Below are 21,436 nucleotides of genomic sequence, written 5' to 3'. Positions count from 1 at the left end.
AGAAGGTGTCTCACCTACTAGTCTCCGGAGATCTGTCATCCAGGTGGCCAGGACACGGCCATCGCTTTTGGATCCAGTTCCTGGGGTGGACCAGTGCGGGAGGATCACCTGGGTGAGGGGTCTTCGGGGAGTGGTGAGAAGCAGTATCCCCTTCCCTGTAACACCTTTAGGATACTTAGGAACTCAACCCCCTGCCACCCCTTCCACAACACAAACACTTCACGGACAGCCCACTATAAGAGAAAATGGACTAACACCCGAGCTGTATACCTGACGTATCCCAATACAATAGTCAGGCAGGGTCAGGCAAATACTGACCTTCACGCACACCTGATTTCCATTACACTTCCCCACACGGATAAAAGGCGGAGCACGAGAGCACACTCTGAGCGAGGCAGAGCATACAAGGAAACAGCGGTTCTAAAATGACAGTTTAACACGAGGGAAGTTCCATTGACCTTTTCGACAAGGAATCGTTACTTTCACGTAACCTCAAAAATAGAAAGTATAAGACCAGAAAAACAGACTGAGGAATCCTGCATTGTGTGTCGGAAGTACTCCGGGCCCTCCCCTATCGATAATGAAGGCGGGGAGAATTGCCAGCTGCCATGGTACTGTCCTTGGCCCCAACAAGAAAGCAGCATCAGTGAAATGAACACAGCCATTGAATTGGGGAGAACGATACAAGACCAGTCCGTGTTGAAGCCAAGGTTGCAAACAGCAACATTGTATGGCGAGCGCTGGATCTGAGAACATTGAGTGAAACGCGTGTGATAACCAACGCAAGTAAAGTTGAACTGCAGATATGTGATTAAACTTTGAAGCCTTAATATATGATATCTTTGACAGAGTGGTCCGGCACTGAATGCATGCTCTATCGGAGGTCTCTTTAAGGTGTCCATCTGAGAGTTGACAAAAGTGAAACAGTGGCAAAGGATTGTGAATCGAAGTGGTCCTGTAATGTGTCAAGCAAAATCCAGTGCACCATCGAAAGTCTTCGATATTGATATAGTAAAGAAAGTTAATGGCAAAGTAGGTAAAGTTGGTCCGAGCCCAGCAGAGAGAGATCAGTTGAAAGCTTTGTGTTAAAACAAGTTTGTGTTACAATAGATACATTTGTTCGAGCCCGGGGAGACTGATTGAAGATTTTGTGTTGGAACAGATCTGAGCACAGCAGAAGGGGATCTGGGGTGAACCGTGAGCCACCCAAGAAATTGGATACATGGAAATCCTTAGAAAATTATCTATATGTGAAAAACTAACTTTGTGTTAAACTGGATCAGAGCCCGGTGGAGGGGGATCCAAGGTGAACAGTAAATCACCTGAGAGAAGTGTGCGTAGGAGAATCTTGAAAGTAAAGGAACCTTGTTATTTGTTTGCTGCATCAGGCCCTCTCAAAGAAGAGTGCTTTGAGCAGCAAAAACACTTTGGTACAGAAGGCTGTGATGGAGTTTTGAACTGCACCCTCGTGCGCGAGAAGCCAGAGACTGTACTAAGTTCGAGCGTTCCGCTTTATCCCATGGGGAAGGGAAACCAACGGCTTAAATATCCTGACATATCATTTCTTGAACACTTTTCTTTTGCATAACATAGTTTCCCACACTATTTGTATTTAGAGGTAAGGATTGGCAATGGGTTTTTTAGTTAAGGCCCTTTTATTTTGACAAGACACCACTAGGACTGCGTTATTATTATTTGATGGTCGTAGCTTGCTCCCATGTTTAGATTTAGGATTAGATAGGCGTTTTTCAAACCCAATTAAGGTTCAATAAACACCTTTGAACTGTGGTCACTTGTGTCTGTTTTACTGTTGATACCATGCCTTCCTTACAGTCAACATGGATGTGGTTGTATATCAAATACCCTAGCAAGTATCTTCTTTCAACAATAATGTTATCTTTGCAGTAGTTAAGAACAATTTATTTTAATCCTTCTGTAGAGTGAAATAAGGGTAATATTTTCATACCCTTTTTTAGTTATGATTTTATTGGTGGGACCAAATAGGCGATGTAATTTTCCAAAGATCCAGGGAGATTATATTCTTATCCTTACTAGGGATCTGATAGACCTGCAGGCAAAGGAGCTGCTAACTGATCCCCTCTACATTTTTCGGGGCACGGAGGATAGTTAGGGAAGTCAAAGGGTGGAAGATGACTTCTAGTCTGCGTTGGGTATGGCCTATATGAATTAGGGGGTACAAGGGTTCTCGGACCTCCTTTTTGACATTTAGACCCCCCTGGGAAGAGGTAAAGTGACTGAGTTCGCGACCAAGTGGGTTCGCTGACAGGGGAGGAACCTTGAAGCAATATCTTCTCATAAGTATGCAATTCGGCGTTTGAGATTATACAGGCAAGTTATAGCATCTTTGTGTTCCCCAGTTTGTGTCAACCATGTCTAGTCCCACCCTGACCCCATATGTAAGGGTGCAAAAGTAAGGCTCAGACACAAAGGTGCCATGTTTTTTTGGGCAGAAACTCTTATTATATGACAAAGGGGTGGAAAAATGCCTCTTTCCCTAAAATTAAGAGGGCGTTCCCTGCCTCTAAGAAAACTAATGAAACTGTCAAAGTCCAAATTATAAAGTCACCCTGTTGTCTCAAAACGCCTACTTAAGTCCCCAAAACGAATAACTTAAACTAACTGTATAAGGATGATCTCTTCTCAAAGTAAGATGTTCTACGTGAGTTCAATAAACATAAAAGTTCCCAGACTCTTGGGTAAAAATAGCAGAAATAATGAAATGTTCAAAAACTGTATGCTCCAAAATTAGGGTTGTAAACCTTTCCCCTAGATTCCTTGCTTAAGGTGCTCTTCTCCTTTCGGGCCTCTCAGGTCTATCATTGCTTGAACAAATGTTAATAGATCGTTCACCATAATATCTTCTATATGCTTTGCTAACTTGTGCTAGCAACTTGGCACAATCCTTTTGCCAAGTACAAGACTTGTTTACTGTCTTTTCTCCTGGGTGTGAGTCCCCGACTCGCAATATAACTGGTTGGTTCACTCTCCTGCCAAACAGTTATGCTTTTATGGAACTTCTTATTTGGATGCAAGTTCCAAGACTCGCAATATTCAATTTGCATTGGTATACTCTCCTGCCAAGCAAAACTTCTACTTTGGGTGTGGGTCCCAGAATCACAATATTCGATTTGACGTGGTATACCCACCTGCCAAGTCTTTGCCCTCTCGAGGACACTGATAGTCCCAGACTCGTAACATTTACCGTTGCTTGGCCTGTGCTTCTGCCAAGCAACAGTTCCAACATTGACTGTCTCTTTTTGGGTGCGGTCCCAGACTCTTAATGTTGTAATTGTTTTTTGTTTCTTACTTGGAAATGGATGCATGTCCCCGACTTGCACTTTGTTTCGAGTGTCTCAGATCCTCTTATAATGGCCTCAGCCTGCATCCTCTCACTCCCCTGGACCTCCTGTGCTACTCTGGTCACCTGCGTATCTGCTTGCTGCCATTTGGAAGGTACTAGCATTTCCAGAGTGGCCACAGCTTCCCTGGAGGCTTTGGTCACGTTCAGGTTTTTCTTGTGATAGACGGCGACTTCCTTGGTGTCTGCTTCATGTCCTCTCTGCTGGGCCTTTCGCCGGTGCTCAGGGAGCCCAGAGGTACAGGATGGCAAAAACGTGAGTGGTCCTGGCTCCTGAGACCTTGCTTGCGTTATCCTCCTCTGCTTTCGGGCTTCTCTCCAGCCCCCTCACCGTTCTCGCTGCTGCCTGGTTTACCGATTTCCTCCTCAGAGGATTGAGCTCCCCATCAAGTCAGCTGTTCCAGGTTTAAACTCCCGCAGTGGGAAAAGGAGTTATTTTGGACCAATCACATTTGCTGAAAAACTAGAGCGCTCAATCTGCTTCCTGAAAATGATCCTCTGACTCCTGATCATCTTCCTCTTCTCAGTCCTTAAGAAGCTAGAATGTTAATTCTGTTTCTCCTTAGTGATCTTTGGACTCCTGATCATCTTCTCAGTATATGTCAGAGAGTCCAATGTGAAACGTTCTGTATATCTCAGATTTGGAGCTTGTCAAGTATATTAGATTGACAATAATAGATACGGACGTATATCACAAGGAGGGAGGGTAGGAGTTAATGTTGGACATGGGTTTAGGGGTACTGATGCAGGGGCATACAGTGTTTTCTTAAGGTGGCCATCCCTAATCCCATAAGGGGGTCCCTCCCCCATGTGATCCTCCCTCTGTGCACCACCCCTAGGGGTATTATTGTACTGTGTATGCACCGCCTTGGCACCATCAGGTCTCCCCCTAGGGGAAAAGGGCTGACAGCCTCAGATTTGTCACAAAGCCCATGATTGGACTTTCTTGCTCATTCTATGGCTTGTGGAATGACCCTAATGAAGATCAAGTGAAAGATTTCTGGCCATTCTGATAATTTATGGGGTGACAGATCAGAGTTTTGCTGGAAATGTGTAGCGACCAAGATTACTGTGTCTTTTATCACGCGTACGGGGAGAATCCATAAACCTCTGTTAAGCACACTGCCCAGAGAAAGGGGACAGCTGAGATGTCCAGTGGTAGCCACCTCTTTTGGTGGACTGCACCTAGGTTTTGCTCAAGCAGCTAAACATGCATTCTGTCATGAGTTTGGACTCTAAACATGCTTTGTGTTACAGCGGGCCATTGTATTGGTTTTCAACGTACGTGTGGTAGACCCAACCAAGGATATTTCCCATGTAAGATCTTTCTTTCTGGGGAAATATCAGCTTCCACTGGGCTCATAATTAGCTTGTTAGCCTGCTCTGTCTGAATATTTGTTTGACCCGAGTTGTAGATGAAGGAGACTTTTAATCCTTCATAGAGGAAAAATAATCTATAGAATATTGTGCATTGGATGGTGGTGGGAATGTCTACTATCATATTACTGCATGAATTGTATGGAGTTAGAGACATCAGATTGAACAATTCATCATGCATGAGTCCCTGCAATGGTGAATAGAAAACAGTAAGGTAAGTAAAAACATTTTACTTTTACGAATGGTGGTGGGAGAAACAGGACTGCCGTGTGTGTGTGTGACCAACTCACTTAAGTATTTGCAACTGATTTCCATTATTCCACAGTACTCTTACTTGGGTGGCATTTAGTCCATGTTATAATTCTATGTGAAGGCATCATGAAGCAAGACAGACAACAAATTAAAAGTTCAAACAGAAATGATGTATTAACTCAAATGGTTAGGATGGTAGAAGGACTAACTTACCCTATGCTAAGGTGGGATTTCCCTACCTTTACGAAACTAAGGAAGGTCTGAGTCGGAGGGTTCAACTTAAGTCTTTCTGTGTCCACATCCTATCCCGGCCTTCACAACTAAAGCTAAACAGTCTGTAGGGATGTCAATGATAAAAGGAATGGTGATTAACGTAAAGTTCTGAGCTTCTTCCAGCTCTTTGCTTCTTTTTCAGCTCCTCTTCCATGAGTTCAAGAAAGTTCCGCAAAAGTCTCAAGATTACCTTTTTCAAGTTCAAAGCAATACAGTTCCACACAATCCTCGGGGTTCCCTTCCCCAAGTTCAAGGCAACACAGTTCAAAAGAAAAGGGTCTTAAGGCTACGTCCTCAAGACAGCATCTGCAATTCATCAAGTCTCAGGGTTCCCTTACCCAACACTTCAACGTAGCAACTTGTACTTGTCTCCGGTTTTCAAGAGTTGAACACAACTCCAAGTCAACTTGACCTTCCTTCTGGATTGCATCAACAGTTCACTTACAGTGTTCCCTCTTGGTGTGTTTCACAATGTCTTTGGTTTCACAATTTAGGGCTCCCTGGTCTAGGCGCAGTTGTCGGACTACACAGTCCACCCATCACAGGTCCCGCAACCAGGAACCTTAGGCTCTTCAGTCCACACAGGCTTTTCTGCATTTGCTGTGTCCCAATTCACATTCACTTAGCTTCTCTTTGTTGGCCTCTTGGCTTTATGTGCAGCTTCACACTCTTCTGGTCAGCTTCTTGACTTTACCATAATGTGTTGCACGTATTATGACAATCTTTGGCCTTGCCACACTGTCTCCATTCATATAGTTCACGTCTTATTAATTTCCCAGCTTTCTGTGGCGCTTTTTCACACATGCGCTCTTTTTCGTATTTTTTTTTCAAAGGGGCACTTTCATCAGCTAACAGCTTTGCCCACAAAGATTCACACAACTCGGTATTCAATGTGCCTGATTTAGCTTTGCTACACGTTTGCTTCAGTTCGGTATTCAATATGCGCAATTTAACTTTACTTCAAGTTTCATTCAGTTCGGTATTCGATATTGCTTCATGTGGCACTTTGTTACTCACGCTTAGCCCTTTGGAGTGCCCCAGCTTCGAATACCCTTTCCCCTGCACTCACCGGTCCTCAGTGTTCCTCTCCGGCCGCTCCGCTGCTTTTTTTCTGCTTCACAGGCTGACCAGATGTTCTCTGCGAGCCCCGCTTGCACTCAGGGTGCTAACCAGCTCATGCCGGCAGCTCTGCGCCTCTTCCCTGGACGCGGACGGCATCCTTTCTTCTTTCTTCCTTTTTCCGCAGCTCCAGCTACTTTCTCCTGATTATGAGGCTCCCACACCACCTGCGACAGTCAAACGCCCACCTCACTCTGGGCTCCATAGGTCTTCTGGGACGTTGGCAGGCATCCTAGCTTCCTCTCATGCTTGACCACAGCTGCCTCCTCAAGGAAAGGGTCCCCTGCTGGTCTCTCCCACACACGCCTCCCTGTTTGCTTTGTTGCTCCTTTGGTCTCCTTTTATACACCTGCAACCACTTGACTGGTTGCAGGTGTAAACTTCCAATTGGACTTGCCTGCCCATAGTTAAGGGACATGCCTGACCTTCACTGTACTTTGCAGGTAGCTTCCTCGTCCCAGTTCTAGAGTGGTGAAAGGAGTTACTAATGTTCATTACTCCTAGTTGTCACTTACTCATCCCAGTACTGTCACAGGTGAAGTGAGGGGAGATGTTGTACAATAGCCTATAAAGGCTGGGGGAGGGTTAGGTTGGTCTTAAATTGAGAAAGGACACCATGTCTCGTCTGTGAGTATCCCAATCCCCAAGGAGCCTCCACCCAGGTGACCCACCCTCGCCTCTCCTAGGGTCAGGATGCAAAAGCGATGGCCTTTCCCTGGCCACCTGAGAAGGCGTTCCAGGGAGAGTAGGAGTGAGAATACCCTCCGGTTTCTCACACAAGTTAAAGAAGTCATTGCATAGTTTACACTGCATGTTTTCCTTTCTTGTGTCTGTCATTGTGTGCTTCTGCTTGGACTGCCCATGGATCAAATTTTAAAGCATTTAGCTTGACAACCTTATTGTGAGGACCAGTATTCTTTAAATGTACTGCGTCTTGTATGCATATTGTTTGATTTTGTGTTGTGGGGGACTCAAATCAATGTTCATGTCCGCCTTGTATCTCAAAAGGTCCTCATCTGGCCCTTTGTGTTCATTCTCTTCCTCCTACCATGTTTCATAATGTTTTGCAAACAATGTTACACTCAACCTGGCATATTTCCAAATTCACAAATCCACATATAAAATGCTCCTCAGTGCTAAAAACCAGTATGCATAGCAATGTTTTACTCTATGCAAGAAACCTCCCCCTCCCAGTCATTGCATTAAGGTACGTTGAGCACTTCCCACTCTTTACATTGAGATCCCACAGAGAAGGTCCTGTGTACCAACCAGTTTTTCTTAATGATAGCAAGGGGGGCAAGAAGGTGACCACCTCCTCCATATTCAGATTTCCAGAAGGGGCACAGCACATGGCAGTAATTCCCATAAGATTGCAAGCACAACCCCAAATCTCCCAAGATCTCTGTGTTGTACTTGGACCCATTAGCATACTGCCCACATTCATTCGAACATGGTGCTAGGAGACTTCTCTCCTTGCCTAAGGTCGATCACACTATATTTCCTCCCCCGTTGAGCAGGCTTTAGATGCACCTGTGGTGTAGCATGCGCTGTAGCGGGTACTTCACCATCAAGCCTAGTCAAGCTTTCACCTTTTAAGGAAGACTAAAACCCACACTTAGAAGTTAATTGGATCCAAATAAAAAGTGATCTTGTACACTTTAATGTTTCACAGTTTGTTGCCACCAATGTCTACTAATAATTACGTCTCCAAATTATGGTACAGTTCACTTGAGAATGGAGAGAAAACGTGGTAGAATTGCGAACATCTCATGTGATAGTTAGACTTCCGAAATCTGTAAGGCGTTTGGAACGTTGTGGTACAATATAGTAAACTAGTGTAATAGCCTGTGTACACAGGCCAACGTGTAGGTTTTCATTGACCCAGTAGGACCACTACATATCGTAAGGCAACAGTTCCCTCTAGCAGTGACAACAGGCAAAGCTATGCAAATTGGCATTGTATCTATGTTTCTGCAGCATGGGGTCTGGCATGGATTCACATGCTCATGAATATTCCCAGTTGTCAGACTGGGAATCTTTGGTAAAGAACAAATCAGTTTCAGTTTAGTTTCTGAACTGTCTTTCTACTAATAACCAATCACTGGTCTCTGGGTCATACTGCCCCCAAAGGAAGTCGGAGAATGCGGGTAAGGTTCGGGAGAAGCCCCGGCCGCTCCGACGGAGAAAGCCAAGGGGGAGCGAGGCGGTGACCCTCCCCCCACAGTGAAGGCCTCGATGCGTGAAGGCCCAGATTCACCCGGCTAAGGCCTCGATTGAGGGAGTCGTGGCGTCCCTGGCGAAGCCCGCAGATGCGACCCCAGTGGAGACGGCCTCCAGGCCTAGAGTTTCCCTGCCAACCCGGAGGGAATCGTCTTTCCAACCGATCGAAAAGACCCCTGTGAAGCCCTGGGCTGAGGAGGAGGGGGAGGGGCGGTGTAGTCCTAACGGACTCAGATACCTCCTCCGAGGATGAGCTGTCTGATCAAGGCAACCCTGGACAAGAGGTTCGAGGTGGTCAGGGCCTGCGGGAAGGATCACGACGAGGCAGATGTAGAGAGCGAGGGTGGAGCTGACGAAGAACGGCAGGTTGAGGAGGAACCGGAGGAGCCTCTGCCGGCGCTCCCGTCTCAACCAATGCCAACACCGTCGGACAGGTCGGAAGACATCTTGCTGGCATTGTAGACCTTGTGCACAGAGATAAGGACAAGGTTGCCCTTACCGCCGGTGAACGTTCCAGCGGCGCCTGGACCGTCGGGTAGCCCTCCAGCCAAGCGGAGGCGAGTCCATCCACCCCCACCTTTCCATCCTTCAACTCCATCCCCTCCGCCGAGGGATGAGACAGAGACGTCGACGACTGGGAAGGATGACGGCGGAGACGACGGAACAGATCTCCCATCGCCCCCTCTCTGGGCTACCCCTCTTGACGAAATTGTCTCGTTTCACGCCATGATTGCTTGGGCCTCAGAGCTTGTCCAACTATGCGCCGAAGAAGGAGGGATTCCTGTATCAACGACAGGAGGCCAAAAGGAAGACCGTACTCTCGGTCCCGCTGTTGGACGACATCTGGGATGAGGGACTGTCCCTTCTGAAGAACCCATCCACGGCCCCTGCGAAGAGACCCCGGTATGAGAAGAAGTACTGGGTCCCAGATTCCGCTCCTATGTCCCTCAGGGCGCAGCCGTCCCCGGATTCAGTAGTCTCTGCAGCGCCCAAGAAGAAATCGGCAGGGGCGACGGCATCGACTTCCACTACCCCGCCGGACGGCGAGGGGAAGAAGCTGGACACCATGGGATGTCGGGTCATCTTGTCGGCAGCGATGACCATTAAGGCGGCCAACGCTCTCGCTATCGTGGCCCGCTATTATAGGGAGCTGTGGTTTAAAATCGCCCCCCTCCTGGACTTCCTCCCGGACGGCATGAGAGCGGAGGCCCTCGAAATCCTGTAGGAGGGCGAGGTGGCTTCTGATCACGCCATCACGGTAGTCACGGGCATCGCCGACATCGGTTTTCGCCAGATGGGCAACAGAGTCTACCTTTACCAGCGTGGTTGGCTCAGGGCAACCGACTTCCATCAGGACGTACATACCAGGGTACTGGACATGCCCTTCGATGGGAACAATCTGTTCGACAAGGCAGTGGACGAGTCACTGCAGGCCATCAAGGCTGACACCGAGACAGCCCGTGCCCTGGGCGCACTACATCAGCGACGGCCATCCTTTCGGAGCTCCGGAGGCAAGTCTCAAGGCGCCTCCAAACGATTTGGCGGCAGATCTTCATTATACCTCCTGGCGGCCCCTTCTTCATCGCAAGAAGCCTACAGAGGGCGCAACAAGGCCGGTGGACATTGTCACCGTCGCCATGGGGCTCAAGGGGGCAAGGCCTCGGCAAAGCACGACTGAACCGGCCGTGACGTTGGGCCCCCACCCGAGCACCCCGTGGGAGGCCGGCTTGTGAAATTCGTCAGCGTGTGGGAATCCATCTCCACTGACCGCTGGTTGCTGGATGCCCTGGCCCACGGGTACACTCTGGAGTTCCAAAGGAAGTGCCCAGACTTTCCACCGGGGGCCAGGAAAGAAAACCATATCCCACACTACTTCTGGAGGTACGAGCGATGCTGGCAAAGGGCACGATAGAACTTGTCCCGAAGAGGCTCCGGGGCTCCGGAGTATACTCGCAGTACTTCCTCATCCGAAAGAAGACCGGTGGCTGGCGGCCTATCCTAGACCTCCGCCACCTCAACAGGTACATAAAAAACCCAAAAACTATGGATGGTCACCCTTCAGCACGTACTGGGACATCTGGAAGAAGGAGACTTTCTGTCGTCACTGGACCTGGAGGATGCATACTTCCACATCCCCATACACAAAGGACATTGAAAGTTTCGACGCTTTGTGGTCCAGGGACGGCACTATCAGTTCAGGGCACTGCCCTTCGGTTCGAAGTCGGCACCGAGGGTCTTCACCAAGTGACTGGCACCGGTGGTGGCGCGGCTGCCCCTGCAGGGGAATCCACGTCTACCCCTATCTAGACAATTGGCTCATCCGAGCGAAGTCAAGGGAACTCACCGTCAACCACACAGCGAGGACCGTCCGCCTGCTCACGGAACTGGGCTTCTCGATCAACTGCGAAGTCCTGCTTGGTGACATCGCAGGCGCGGCTGGCTTCACCGTCGGAGGAGAAGTTAAAGGCCATTCTGGGCAAGGTACAACGGCTGTTGACCATAGAAGTAGCCAGGGTGAGGTCCATCAAGTCCCTGCTCGGCATGATGTCGTCATGCATCTACCTCGTACGTCTGTGCAGGTTGCGGATGCGGCCACTGCAGGAGTTCCTCGGCGCCCGTTGGATACAAGTGGCGGGAAACTTCGAAGACAAGATCTCCCTCAACGAGACTTTCCGTCAAGCAATCTGGTGGTGGGGCACCCGCGCACATCTCGCGGCGGGCATGGACTTCCAGACCCCAGCGCATCGGGAAACGGTGACGACGGATGTCTCCCTGGAGGGATGGGGCATGCACACCGGAGATCCCACGCAAGAGGCCTTTGGCTCCCGGAGGAGAGTTCACTACACATCAATGTCCTGGAGCTCCGGGCTGTGTTCTGGGCCCTCGGGTCCTTCCTTCCGTCCCTCAAGGGCAAGGTGGTTGTCATGACCACTGGGTTTCCCCTTAGAATTTCACCCGAGGTGTCTTGGTTGGTTGCATATCATTCCTGGGCCAAGGGCAGGTAGAACAATGTGGGCTATTAAGAATCAGGCACTTCCTCATCGCCCAACATGGCCGCCGGGTTGTTTTCCCTGAAAGCGGCTGTGTAGTCTAGTTGTTGTTGCTCATTGACTATATATATAAGCCCCCTCACCTTTGTTGTTCTGTGCTTCGCGTCGTCTCTGCTGTTGCAGGGGACGCTTACCGCGGTTCGGCTTCCTGATGAGAATTCCTCAGTATACTTCAGTGTTTTCAAGCTTAGCAGCCCCCCTGTTCGCTTTCTAGTTTTCCACACCGTAGCTCGACAGTTTTCAGTTTTTTCCTTGTGGCCATAATTCCTGTCACTTCTGTCTTTTTAGTCTGTGAGGAATTCAGGTGTCATTCTGTGAGAGAATTCGTCTGGATTTGGTTCTCCCGTTTTCAGCACACCGCAAGTATCACTTTTCTAGTTAAAGTACTCGCCAGTGTTTTTCTGCATTTTATGGTCGTGAGTCTTTGTTAATAGAGTTTCCTCACGAGCGCATGGGTTTTCAGGTACGCTCCGTTCTGTGCGCGTGAGTTAAGGATTCCGTGTGGTGTGTGTAACCCCCGACTCTGAGAAAACAAAGTTTCATTCACCTTTCAGTCACATTAGTCAGAAGAATGTGAGTGCGCATTGTGTAAACCCCTCGGCTCTGAGAAAACCTTTTTTACCTTTTCCATTTACCGCTCTGTTACATTGTCTTAGGGGAATGGGAGTTAGTATTGTTAACCTCAGAGGTTAATAGAATAGCGCTTTTAGACAGTTCTTTGAGAGTGAAGGAGAAATTAAAAAACAAACTCACCAGGTTGCTTCTAGGTATTTCCTACTGCAGTTTCACAGGTTGTTTGTGGCATTTCTCCAGTGAGTGGAGAGAGTTTTGAGACACCTTCACGCACCTTAGGAAATATCATTGCATTCCCTTTTTATTTTTTACTTCGAGCGGAAGCAGCCCAACACTGGGGTTCTGAGAATTCTCCTTGCTCCCCAATTTTTGCCACTTTCATTTGTACACCATTCACGGAAGGTTGTCCCTACCTTTGACCATACTCAAAGTTTCCCTTGTACAGAACATGCGCCCCTGCGCAGGAGCAGGATGGAGAGCCCACCATAACATAAGTAAAGGTAAAGTGGGTGACCATTAGTGAAAGAAAGTGGTCAAATAGGAATAGAAGTTCTACTCTCATGCTGTCATTATAGAATTCATTATTGATAGGTTCCTTGTGTACTTCCTCAGATTCCAGGTGGCATAGAAGAGTCTTAGTAGTGAGATAGCAACGCACACCAAGAAGAGTTGTAGTTGTCATCAGGAGTGGTGTCCCTGCAGAGTTTAAGGTAAGCGTTACAGTGGTACAGGTCTTCACCGACAACACCACCACAATGTTCTGCATCCAGAAGCAGGGGGGCACATGATCTCCAGCTCAATCCAGCTCTATCCAAGGAAGCGCAGGGTCTGTGGCACTGGACCATCGCCCAGGGGATGTTCCTGGTACCCTTTCACCTGACAGGAGTGAAGAACACCCTTGTCGATTCACTCAGCAGGGAGCTGCGCTCTTGCCACGAGTGGGAGCTTTGGCAAGATCAAGTAGATCTCCTATTCTGACGATGGGGCAGTCCCCAGATCGATCAGTTCTCGACGGCAACGAACACCAAGTGCCGGAGGTTCGCCAGCAGGTTTCCCCAGCCGGAGAGCATGGGGGCTGCATTCTCCTTCCCCTGGGATGGCCTGTTCCTCTATGCATTTGCACCGTTGTCATTGCTACTGCGACTCATCAGTCAACTCAGACGGTCCCAGTGCAGGATGACCCTCGTCGCACCGGCGTAGCCAAGGCAGATATGGTTCCCAGACCTTCAGGACATGTCAGCGTCCCCTCCGGTCAAGCTACCGACGGACGCAGATCTTCTCGCCAGGGAAGGAGCCGTGATCCTGCATCACGACCCAGGATCGCTGAACCTGCAGGCCTGGCTCCTGCAGCACTAGAGTTTGGAGGCTACGATATCCCGGCAGACTGCAAGGAGGTACTTGCCAAAGCCAGGGTGTCCTCGACTCTTAAGTGCTATGGACATAAATGGAAGAGGTTCTCTGTCTGGTGCCGTGCACAGAAGATCAACCCTCTACGGATTACGGCCCCTCAAGTGCTGCCGTACTTGGTGTCGCTGGCCAAGGCGGGGCTGGCACATGCCTCCATCAAAATTCATCTGGCGGCTATCTCCCGCTACACCAGAACTCTGGGGCGGTCGTCGCTGTGGTCTCACTGCCTGGTGACACCTCCGCACGATGAGTCGAAGAAATCCAGGTCCTCTCCTGTAAGCCGCCGTACATGACATTCCATCAGACGAGGATAGTGCTGAGGACGCACCCCTCCATGCCCAAGGTGCCGTTGGACTTCCACTTCAACAAGCCCTTGGTGTTGCCTGTTTTCTTCCCATCGCCTTTGTTGCCAGCTGAGAGGACTTTGCATTCGGTGGATGTGGCTACAGCGCTGGAGTTCTGCGTGGACCGCACAAAGAGTTTTCGGAAGACATCACAGCTGTTTGTGAACTTTGGCCCTGTGAACTAAGGGAAAGCCCTCTCCAAGGCTTCCATTTCCAGATGGTTCTCCGGCTGCATCATGCACTGTCACCGGTTGCCAAACCGACCGTTGCCCGGCCGTCCGAGAGCCCATTCAACCAGAGCGACTGCTGCTACTACGGCGTTCCTGTCTGGTGTGCCCCTGCTGGACATCTGCAGGGCAGCTATGTGGATGTCGATGCACACCTTCAGGAAATTCTACTGCGTCGACTGGGATTCCAGGGAGGAGTCCCGATTCTGTCAAACAGTGCTGCGGAACCTGTTCACTTGAAGGTGAGCCTGGAGAGGAGGTAAGAGATGCTTAATGTTGAGTTGTTGAAATGCTTAATGTTGAGCCTTGCCACCTCCCGTGGTTGTGCATGTGTGTACTGCTATGTATTCTTGTATTCATGAAAATGTGAATCCATGCCAGACCCCATGCTGGAGAAGGAACAAGTTACTTACATGTAACTGTTCTCCAGCAAGGGTCTGGCATGGATTCACATGCAAACCCTCCCTCCAACCCCTCTGCGGCTCTTCTCTTGGACCTAATGCCACTTTACGTGCTAGCAAATCGGAAGATGGCTGCCAGAATGGAGCCTAGGTAGAGGGCAGTCATTGCCTGGGGGGCAGTATGACCCAGAGACCAGTGATTGGTTATTAGTAGAAAGACAGTTCAGAAACTAAACTGATTTTTTCTTTACTGAGGATTCCCAGCCTGACGACGGAAAATATTCATGAGCATGTTAATCCATGCCAGACCCATGCTGGAGAACAGTTACAGGTAAGTAACTTGTTCCATCCTAAGGCAACAGCTCCCTCTAGCAGTGACAACAGGCAAAGCTTCTACATCAGACAAACATACAGGAGCAAACCCTACATTTGGCGTTTTTATTATATTGTTAGATTTGCCTGAACAATATATTTTTCTTTACAGATTTTCTATGTTTTCCTTTGGAGTTTTAGTTTTCTTTTTGCTGTGAAATACGTTGCCATTGGACTTGGGTGGAATTCCCAAGTATGTTCAAGAACGTGGATTCATGAAGGCCACGGTGCATTGTTGTGCATATATCTTTGTTTGGAAAATAAAAGCAGTTTTTGTCTCCTACTTTAAAAGCTGTTACTGTAGTCGGAATGATTAGGCTGTGGGCAACACGTGTAGATATAGACTGCATTCTAATTGGTTGAGAGTCCATGATGGAATCCATGTGCTAATAATAAATGCATTCAATTGTCACCCTCCTTCCTTTTTCAGATGCCTTTGGATTTAATAAGGAATGAATTGTCAAACAGTATCCTGTCATTGCAACCAGAGCCAGAAATACCGCCAGACCTGCCTCCTGCTAGACCGCGGTGCTGCTAACTTTCTTCGGTACTCCGCAGACAGTTCAAGAGGACAGAAACATCTCCACGCTATTCTGCACTACAATCATTTGGCATTTCTTTTAATTGTGCACTTTGTTTTCTGAATCCGAGCTAGACACTAACTTGTAAATATGCAAACATGCAATCCAGTGTATCGCTCCACTGGTACAGTAAAACTGTCATTCAGACATTGTGCAGGTTTCTGGGAGTCGCCGAACTTGTGCATTTGAAGACAACAGCAAGCAGTTTGTGTTGATATTTGTGTAACTCCTCTGGTGCCTATCGGCAGATAGTCATGTAAGTCTGTTCTCATGCACTTAAGCGTGTAAATTAATTTATCTGTCCTTGATTGTGTTGGCATCAGACTTCTCAAATGTATGCAGGATTACAGGCCCTTGTAGTTGGAGAGATGTTAATTCCTCAGGGCGAATGGCCTTTCTCAGTAATAAGACTAATGGCCTGCTATTGTATTAAGGCTAGTATATACACAGTACTTTACTTAACTGCTTCACCGATTTACTTTGGTAAAAAGGTGTTTCATGAACAGAACTTTCCGGAACAATATTCACTTTCTCTTTTTTTAATTTGTTTGAAAGAAGTATGAATTTTCTATACCAGGTTTTATTTTCTAAAGAGGCATCCTCCATATTATGTTGAGGGGCTTTTCCCTCGAGATCTAATTAAATGCTTATCTGTTCTAATGGCCTCTTATACCATGTCTGAAGGAATGGCCAGATCTTTGTTGCTTGATTGGAACAGTGATCCTGCATTGTTGCGGTTAAAGGACAGACTCCATTGCTATCCAGGTAGGACTCTTAAGGACTACGTTGTTGGCCTTCGGGAAGCAAAGAAATGCAACTTGCAATTCTGTGTTGGATAAGAATCATCAAAGGGAATGACTGGCTAAATCAGCTCAATTTATGGTCACAAAACAACATAAAACACTGGTTGGAGCAACTTTTTTATTACTCTTTTTAAAAAAAAGTATTTATTAATATTATATTTGAGAGATTTCGTTTTTTGGTGATCAGTGTTTGCAACAGATAGCTGCAAGCTCACAGCTCATTCAGCGCTTCCAGAAATACATGCACCTTTGGGACAGTTTTTGGGGTTCGGTAAAATTTAGAGGCTGGATTTCAAAGGCCTCCTATGAAGGAATGCAGCGCCTGCCCCTTAACTAATCCTGTTTAAAGGAACCACAGATGAAAAACACAAAAGAATGGACCTTTTCCTGTTACAGGAAATCTATGTATTTGCCTGTGCATCTTTTTTACAATAGGAAAATCGTGCATTTTCTCTTCTGGTGAAATTCTCCTGTAAAGCAAATATTGTGCTACTTTGTCAGGTAGTAAGTTTGTGTACTATATATTTGTTATATCTTTTATTAAAATGCACCTTTCGGTTTAGCCCTGGTGAATGAATTAGTATTAGTTATGTGTTTGCCTAACTTGGTGTGTCCTGAAAGTTGTGGTATTAAAACACGTTGTGGTCTTTATGAACTAATAAGTGCCAATAAACTTTTGTATTTATGACTGAGCATTTAGCTCACAATGCTCTTGTTCTTATGGGAAAGAGGGTCATTGGATCTTTTGGCACCCGATTTGCAGGTGTTGACATTGCATTCGTAAATAGCATCCAACACCAAGTCTCGGCTCCTCTTCCTTCGGACGACTTGGATGTCCTCCCAGTAGACTCGTGATTTAGGGGCACGATTTCCTGCAACAGGTACAGCATCACCTGTAAAGCTCCGCTTCCCACACGCCTACCAGTATCCCTTCGCTTCAATGATTTCCCTGCTCTCCGAAGATCAAACACTGCGTTTTGTAAAGGGGTCACTGGTGACAGAATGTTGACCCCTGTTTAAGGGGCAGCTTGAGAGTTGTTTGTTATAAAGAGTAGAATGAGGGTTTGATGCCAACAAAGGGCACATGCTCTTTGTTGCTAGCAAGAAGAGAATATTATGAAACACAAACTGATAGGTCTTTCCTAGGTCTTTTTTTAAAAAAAAGGTAGTGGTAGAGTTGCTGAGCAATGAGTCGGTAGGAAAGCATTGTTGGATGCCGTAGGTTTGGAAATTGAGCACAGAGTTAAAGCTAGCACCAAAAGAAGAAGGAGATAAGGATAATCATGAAAAGGGCAAATTAAATGGCTAAGGGTAAAGTATAAGGCTTTTCTGACTGGGCAACAGTTAGCCAGTTGAAGGGAAAATGATGCTGCTTTCTTTGCTTTCAAGAAGTGGCAGACTATCTCTCTCTCTCTCTCTCTCTCTCTATATATATATATATATATATATATATATATATATATATATATATATATATATATTTATTTCTGAGGCTTGTGGAATCCGCTTAGATCACATGCTGTGCATAGGCCGACATCTAGTGGAAGCTGCAGAGTATTACAGTTTGTTTTTCGAAAATTGGGCGTCGACACAGGGCGTGCCAGTAATACTATCCTTAGTGTGACGTCCACTGTACCCATGATCCCTCACGCGTCTAGGACCCTCAGATTGTTTTTTTCCGCCATGCTGGTCGGAAGCACTGAGCGGAGTTCCCTGACTTAGTCAGATTTTGCTAATATTGTTATATATTTCCCTGTTTATTCCACATCTACGTCGAGTCTCCGAACATCGACACTCGACGCCACATCGGAGAAAATTCGACCGTCGGACTATAGCGACGTATTTGGGCCTCGGACGGCCTCTGGCCTCGGAAGTCCTCTGGACTCAGCCCTGCAAGTAGGGAGAGTGGGGAGTGGCACATATTCTACACATAGTTTAATATAGGTACATTACTTATATTCCTACACTCCCAGCCCGCTGCCATAGGGTGCGTATGGAGGGTACCCCCTTTTAATTTTGCCCCAAGTGCAACCGCAAGCATCCTTGGGTTGACAGACACGCCACGTGTAACCTCTGCTTGCCGAGGGACCACCCCGAGGCGAATTGCAGAGCGTGCAGTCAGTTTAAACCGAAGACCCTTAAGGACCGTTCGACAAAGCGTTGGGCCCACCACGCCAGGCGACAAGAGGCCATGGCCACGGAGGGTGCCTTCAGCGATGGCAGCGACGCCGTACTTTCAGACAGCGAGGGCAATGTGGCGTCGATGGACAGCCAAGCGCAAGTCCCCGACCTCGGAAGGTTGTCCGGCAGGGCAGCTATGGGGAAGACCACCGGCGACACGAGCGCTACCCACACCACTTCCAGCAAACGGAAGTCCAACCGAGACTCGACGCGCACGTCGAGTTCTCGGCAAGAGGCACGTAGAGAACGGTCCACCGAGTCGGTGTCCTCTGGGCGTTCGCGTTCGAGATCGCCTCATGACACCAAGCAACCCTCCACTGTTGCTAAAAGTGCCTCGCTCCCCTTAGTGACTGAGGTTCGGTCGTCGGGAGGACGCCGACCTCTACCCCCAAGCCGCACTCCAGGTCCAGGAGTCGGCGTCTGCAGGCAGCGGCAAGGCTGCTACCAAATCCCTTACACTCTCCAAAGACAGGGACTCTACCCCTGAATTTCGATGCCAGGCATCGAAAAGCTCTGATCGGGCCCAAAAGTCGGGGAAGCACTCTTCCACCCACGGAGAGGGGGGAAAACAACAAAGTAAGCAGTCCCAGCCTACTTCCTCTCCTAAAGTACATTCTACTCCACCTAAACAGACGGACAAGTCTCAAACCCCTGTCCTTAAGGCCCCTGTTCAGGCCAGTAGGTCTAGCCAGGACAAATCTCAATATGTTGTCCCTAAGACCCCTGTTCAAACCAGTAGGTCTAGTCAGGATAAAACAGAGAAAGCACTTCAGGAAAGAGTTATTCCCAGTTCAAAGGAATGGTCCAGTGAGGACATAGACAGAGTAATGTCAAGGATGTCATCATTGGCAGATTTCTATGCCAAGAACCCGGAACACTTTCTCTCTTATACACCAGAAGGGGCAACTCCCTCAGGCTCAAAGGATCCAATACCCCCAAGTAGGAAGTCCCGGGGTGAAGCACCAACTCTAGCTTCAAACCCCTTCTATATACAGCCCTATTCTCAATACCAGGAAGATCCATCCTTTGTTGAGGATCCAGACGTGGGCATGTTCGAAGAACAAACTGGGACAGGCTATTACGGGGATGATGATGATGATGAGGAAGAGGAACCGACTCCCCGGTCGACAACCAACCTCTCCTGAATGAGGTCCTGTCCAGAGCGGCACAGCACTTCCACATTGACACCCAAGGTGCTCAGGAAGAGAGGGACGTTGCAGAGGAACTGGTGGGAGAGAGGAGACCTGTTGCTCAGGCCATCCCTATCCTTAAGTTAATACAAAGGAGGATAGACCCTTCCCTTGTAAACCCCAGAATTGAAAAACTTTTCAGGGCAGCCCAATCTGACCCACTATACATAAGGGGACATCGCAAACCGGACTCCCTGGTTGTTACAAACACCTGTAAGAGGACGGGAACACCCTTGTCATCGTCCAAAGCTCCCCCCGACAAGGAGAGCAAGAAGATTTATGGCTTGGGCAGGAAAGTAGCCTCCACTTCCGCCTACCAGGCAAGGATTGCAAACTCCACCACCCTGCTGGCTAGTTACAACTGCCATCAATGGGAAGAAGTCGCGGCTCTCATAGACTCTGCCCCAGAACCCTTAAAAAGCCAATTGGCACGAGTTTCGGCTGAGGACAGCCGTATCAGGTTGCATTTTAAAATCAACCTTCGATGCCGCGGATACCGCTGGCAGATTAATTGCTGAAAGCACGGTCATCAAGAGGCATGCTTGGCTGCGGCAGTCTGGTTTCAAGGCCGAGACCCAAGCATCATTGATAGATAAGCCGGTGGAGCCGGATCTATTGTTTGGAAAGGCGGTCGAGGACGCACTAAAGAATGCCAAGGACGAGTACGAGACACTCAAGTCCCTAGGGCAACTAACCCACAAACCCCCTAAACAGAGAGGGAATGGCAATTTCCGTCAGCTTCGAGGACAAAACTCCCAAAGAGGCTCTAACTATTCCAATGGCCAGGGAACTACATGGAACACTACCCAGAATTATGGCAGGGGTAACAAAAGAGGTCGTGGTAGGGGTAGAGGCAGTCCCAATAAAGGAGGGGGCACGCCTCCACCAAAACAGTGATGCTCGGTTCAGGGTCCCTTCTCACGCATCCCCAGTAGGGGGGCGCATTTCCATCTTCACCCAAGCTTGGGAAGGGATCACATCAGACAGATGGGTGCTGTCCACAGTGTCCGCAGGATACTGCATAGAACTCCTAGAGCGTCCCCGAAACCACCCTCCACGACAAAGAATACACTCCTTAGACCACCAGAAGATCCTACTCGAAGAGATCGAAATTCTTCTTGCAAAGGACGCGATAGAACTCGTCCCGGGACACCAGGTAAACAAGTGTATTTATTCAACTTACTTCCTTGTGCCAAAAAAACAATGCGCCCAGTATTGGATTTACGGCCTGCAAACCCCAAAAATTTCGCATGACTACTCTCCAAGAGGAATTCCCCTCCTAAAAAAGGGGGATTACATGGCAACATTGGATATGAAAGATGCCTATTTTCATATTTCCATGTTCCCAGCGCACAGAAAATATCTGCGCTTCAAGGTGGACAGTCAGCACTACCAGTTCAAAGTACTGCCCTTCGGGATAGCCTCGGCTCCAAGGGTATTCACCAAGGTACTGGCGGTGGCGGCGGCACACCTACGCAGGGAGGCAATCCCAGTGTACCCTTATCTGGACGACTGGCTCATCACGGGGGAGACCCCAGTAATTTGCAGGACAAACATTCAAAGAACTATCGACCTCCTCTTCGAATTGGGCTTCTCCATAAACGAGAAAAAATCAAGTCTGGTGCCCAGCACCTCCAAGCAGTTACTAGGAGCTGTTCTAAATACTCAAGAGGGGTTGGCTTTTTCT

General features: G+C 48.1%; 1 protein-coding gene across 1 annotated transcript in view; it reads left to right on the top strand.

Annotated features, from left to right (window-relative positions):
• Positions 1 to 17,071, top strand: part of RAB12 (RAB12, member RAS oncogene family) — a 430,907-nt gene extending 413,836 nt beyond the window's left edge. The window contains exon 6 of the mRNA XM_069620750.1: positions 15,425 to 17,071. Within this exon, the coding sequence (XP_069476851.1) occupies positions 15,425 to 15,532 (108 nt within the window). The 3' untranslated portion in view covers positions 15,533 to 17,071. The remainder of the gene's footprint in view (positions 1 to 15,424) is intronic.
• Positions 17,072 to 21,436: the final 4,365 nt, after the last annotated feature.

The sequence above is a fragment of the Ambystoma mexicanum genome, chromosome 5q, assembly GCF_040938575.1.
Source record: "Ambystoma mexicanum isolate Mex_15411 chromosome 5q, UKY_AmexF1_1, whole genome shotgun sequence".
Lineage (NCBI taxonomy): Eukaryota > Metazoa > Chordata > Amphibia > Caudata > Ambystomatidae > Ambystoma > Ambystoma mexicanum.
The sequence above is the reverse complement of the archived record's forward strand: the minus strand, read 5'-3'. Positions and strand labels throughout refer to the sequence as shown.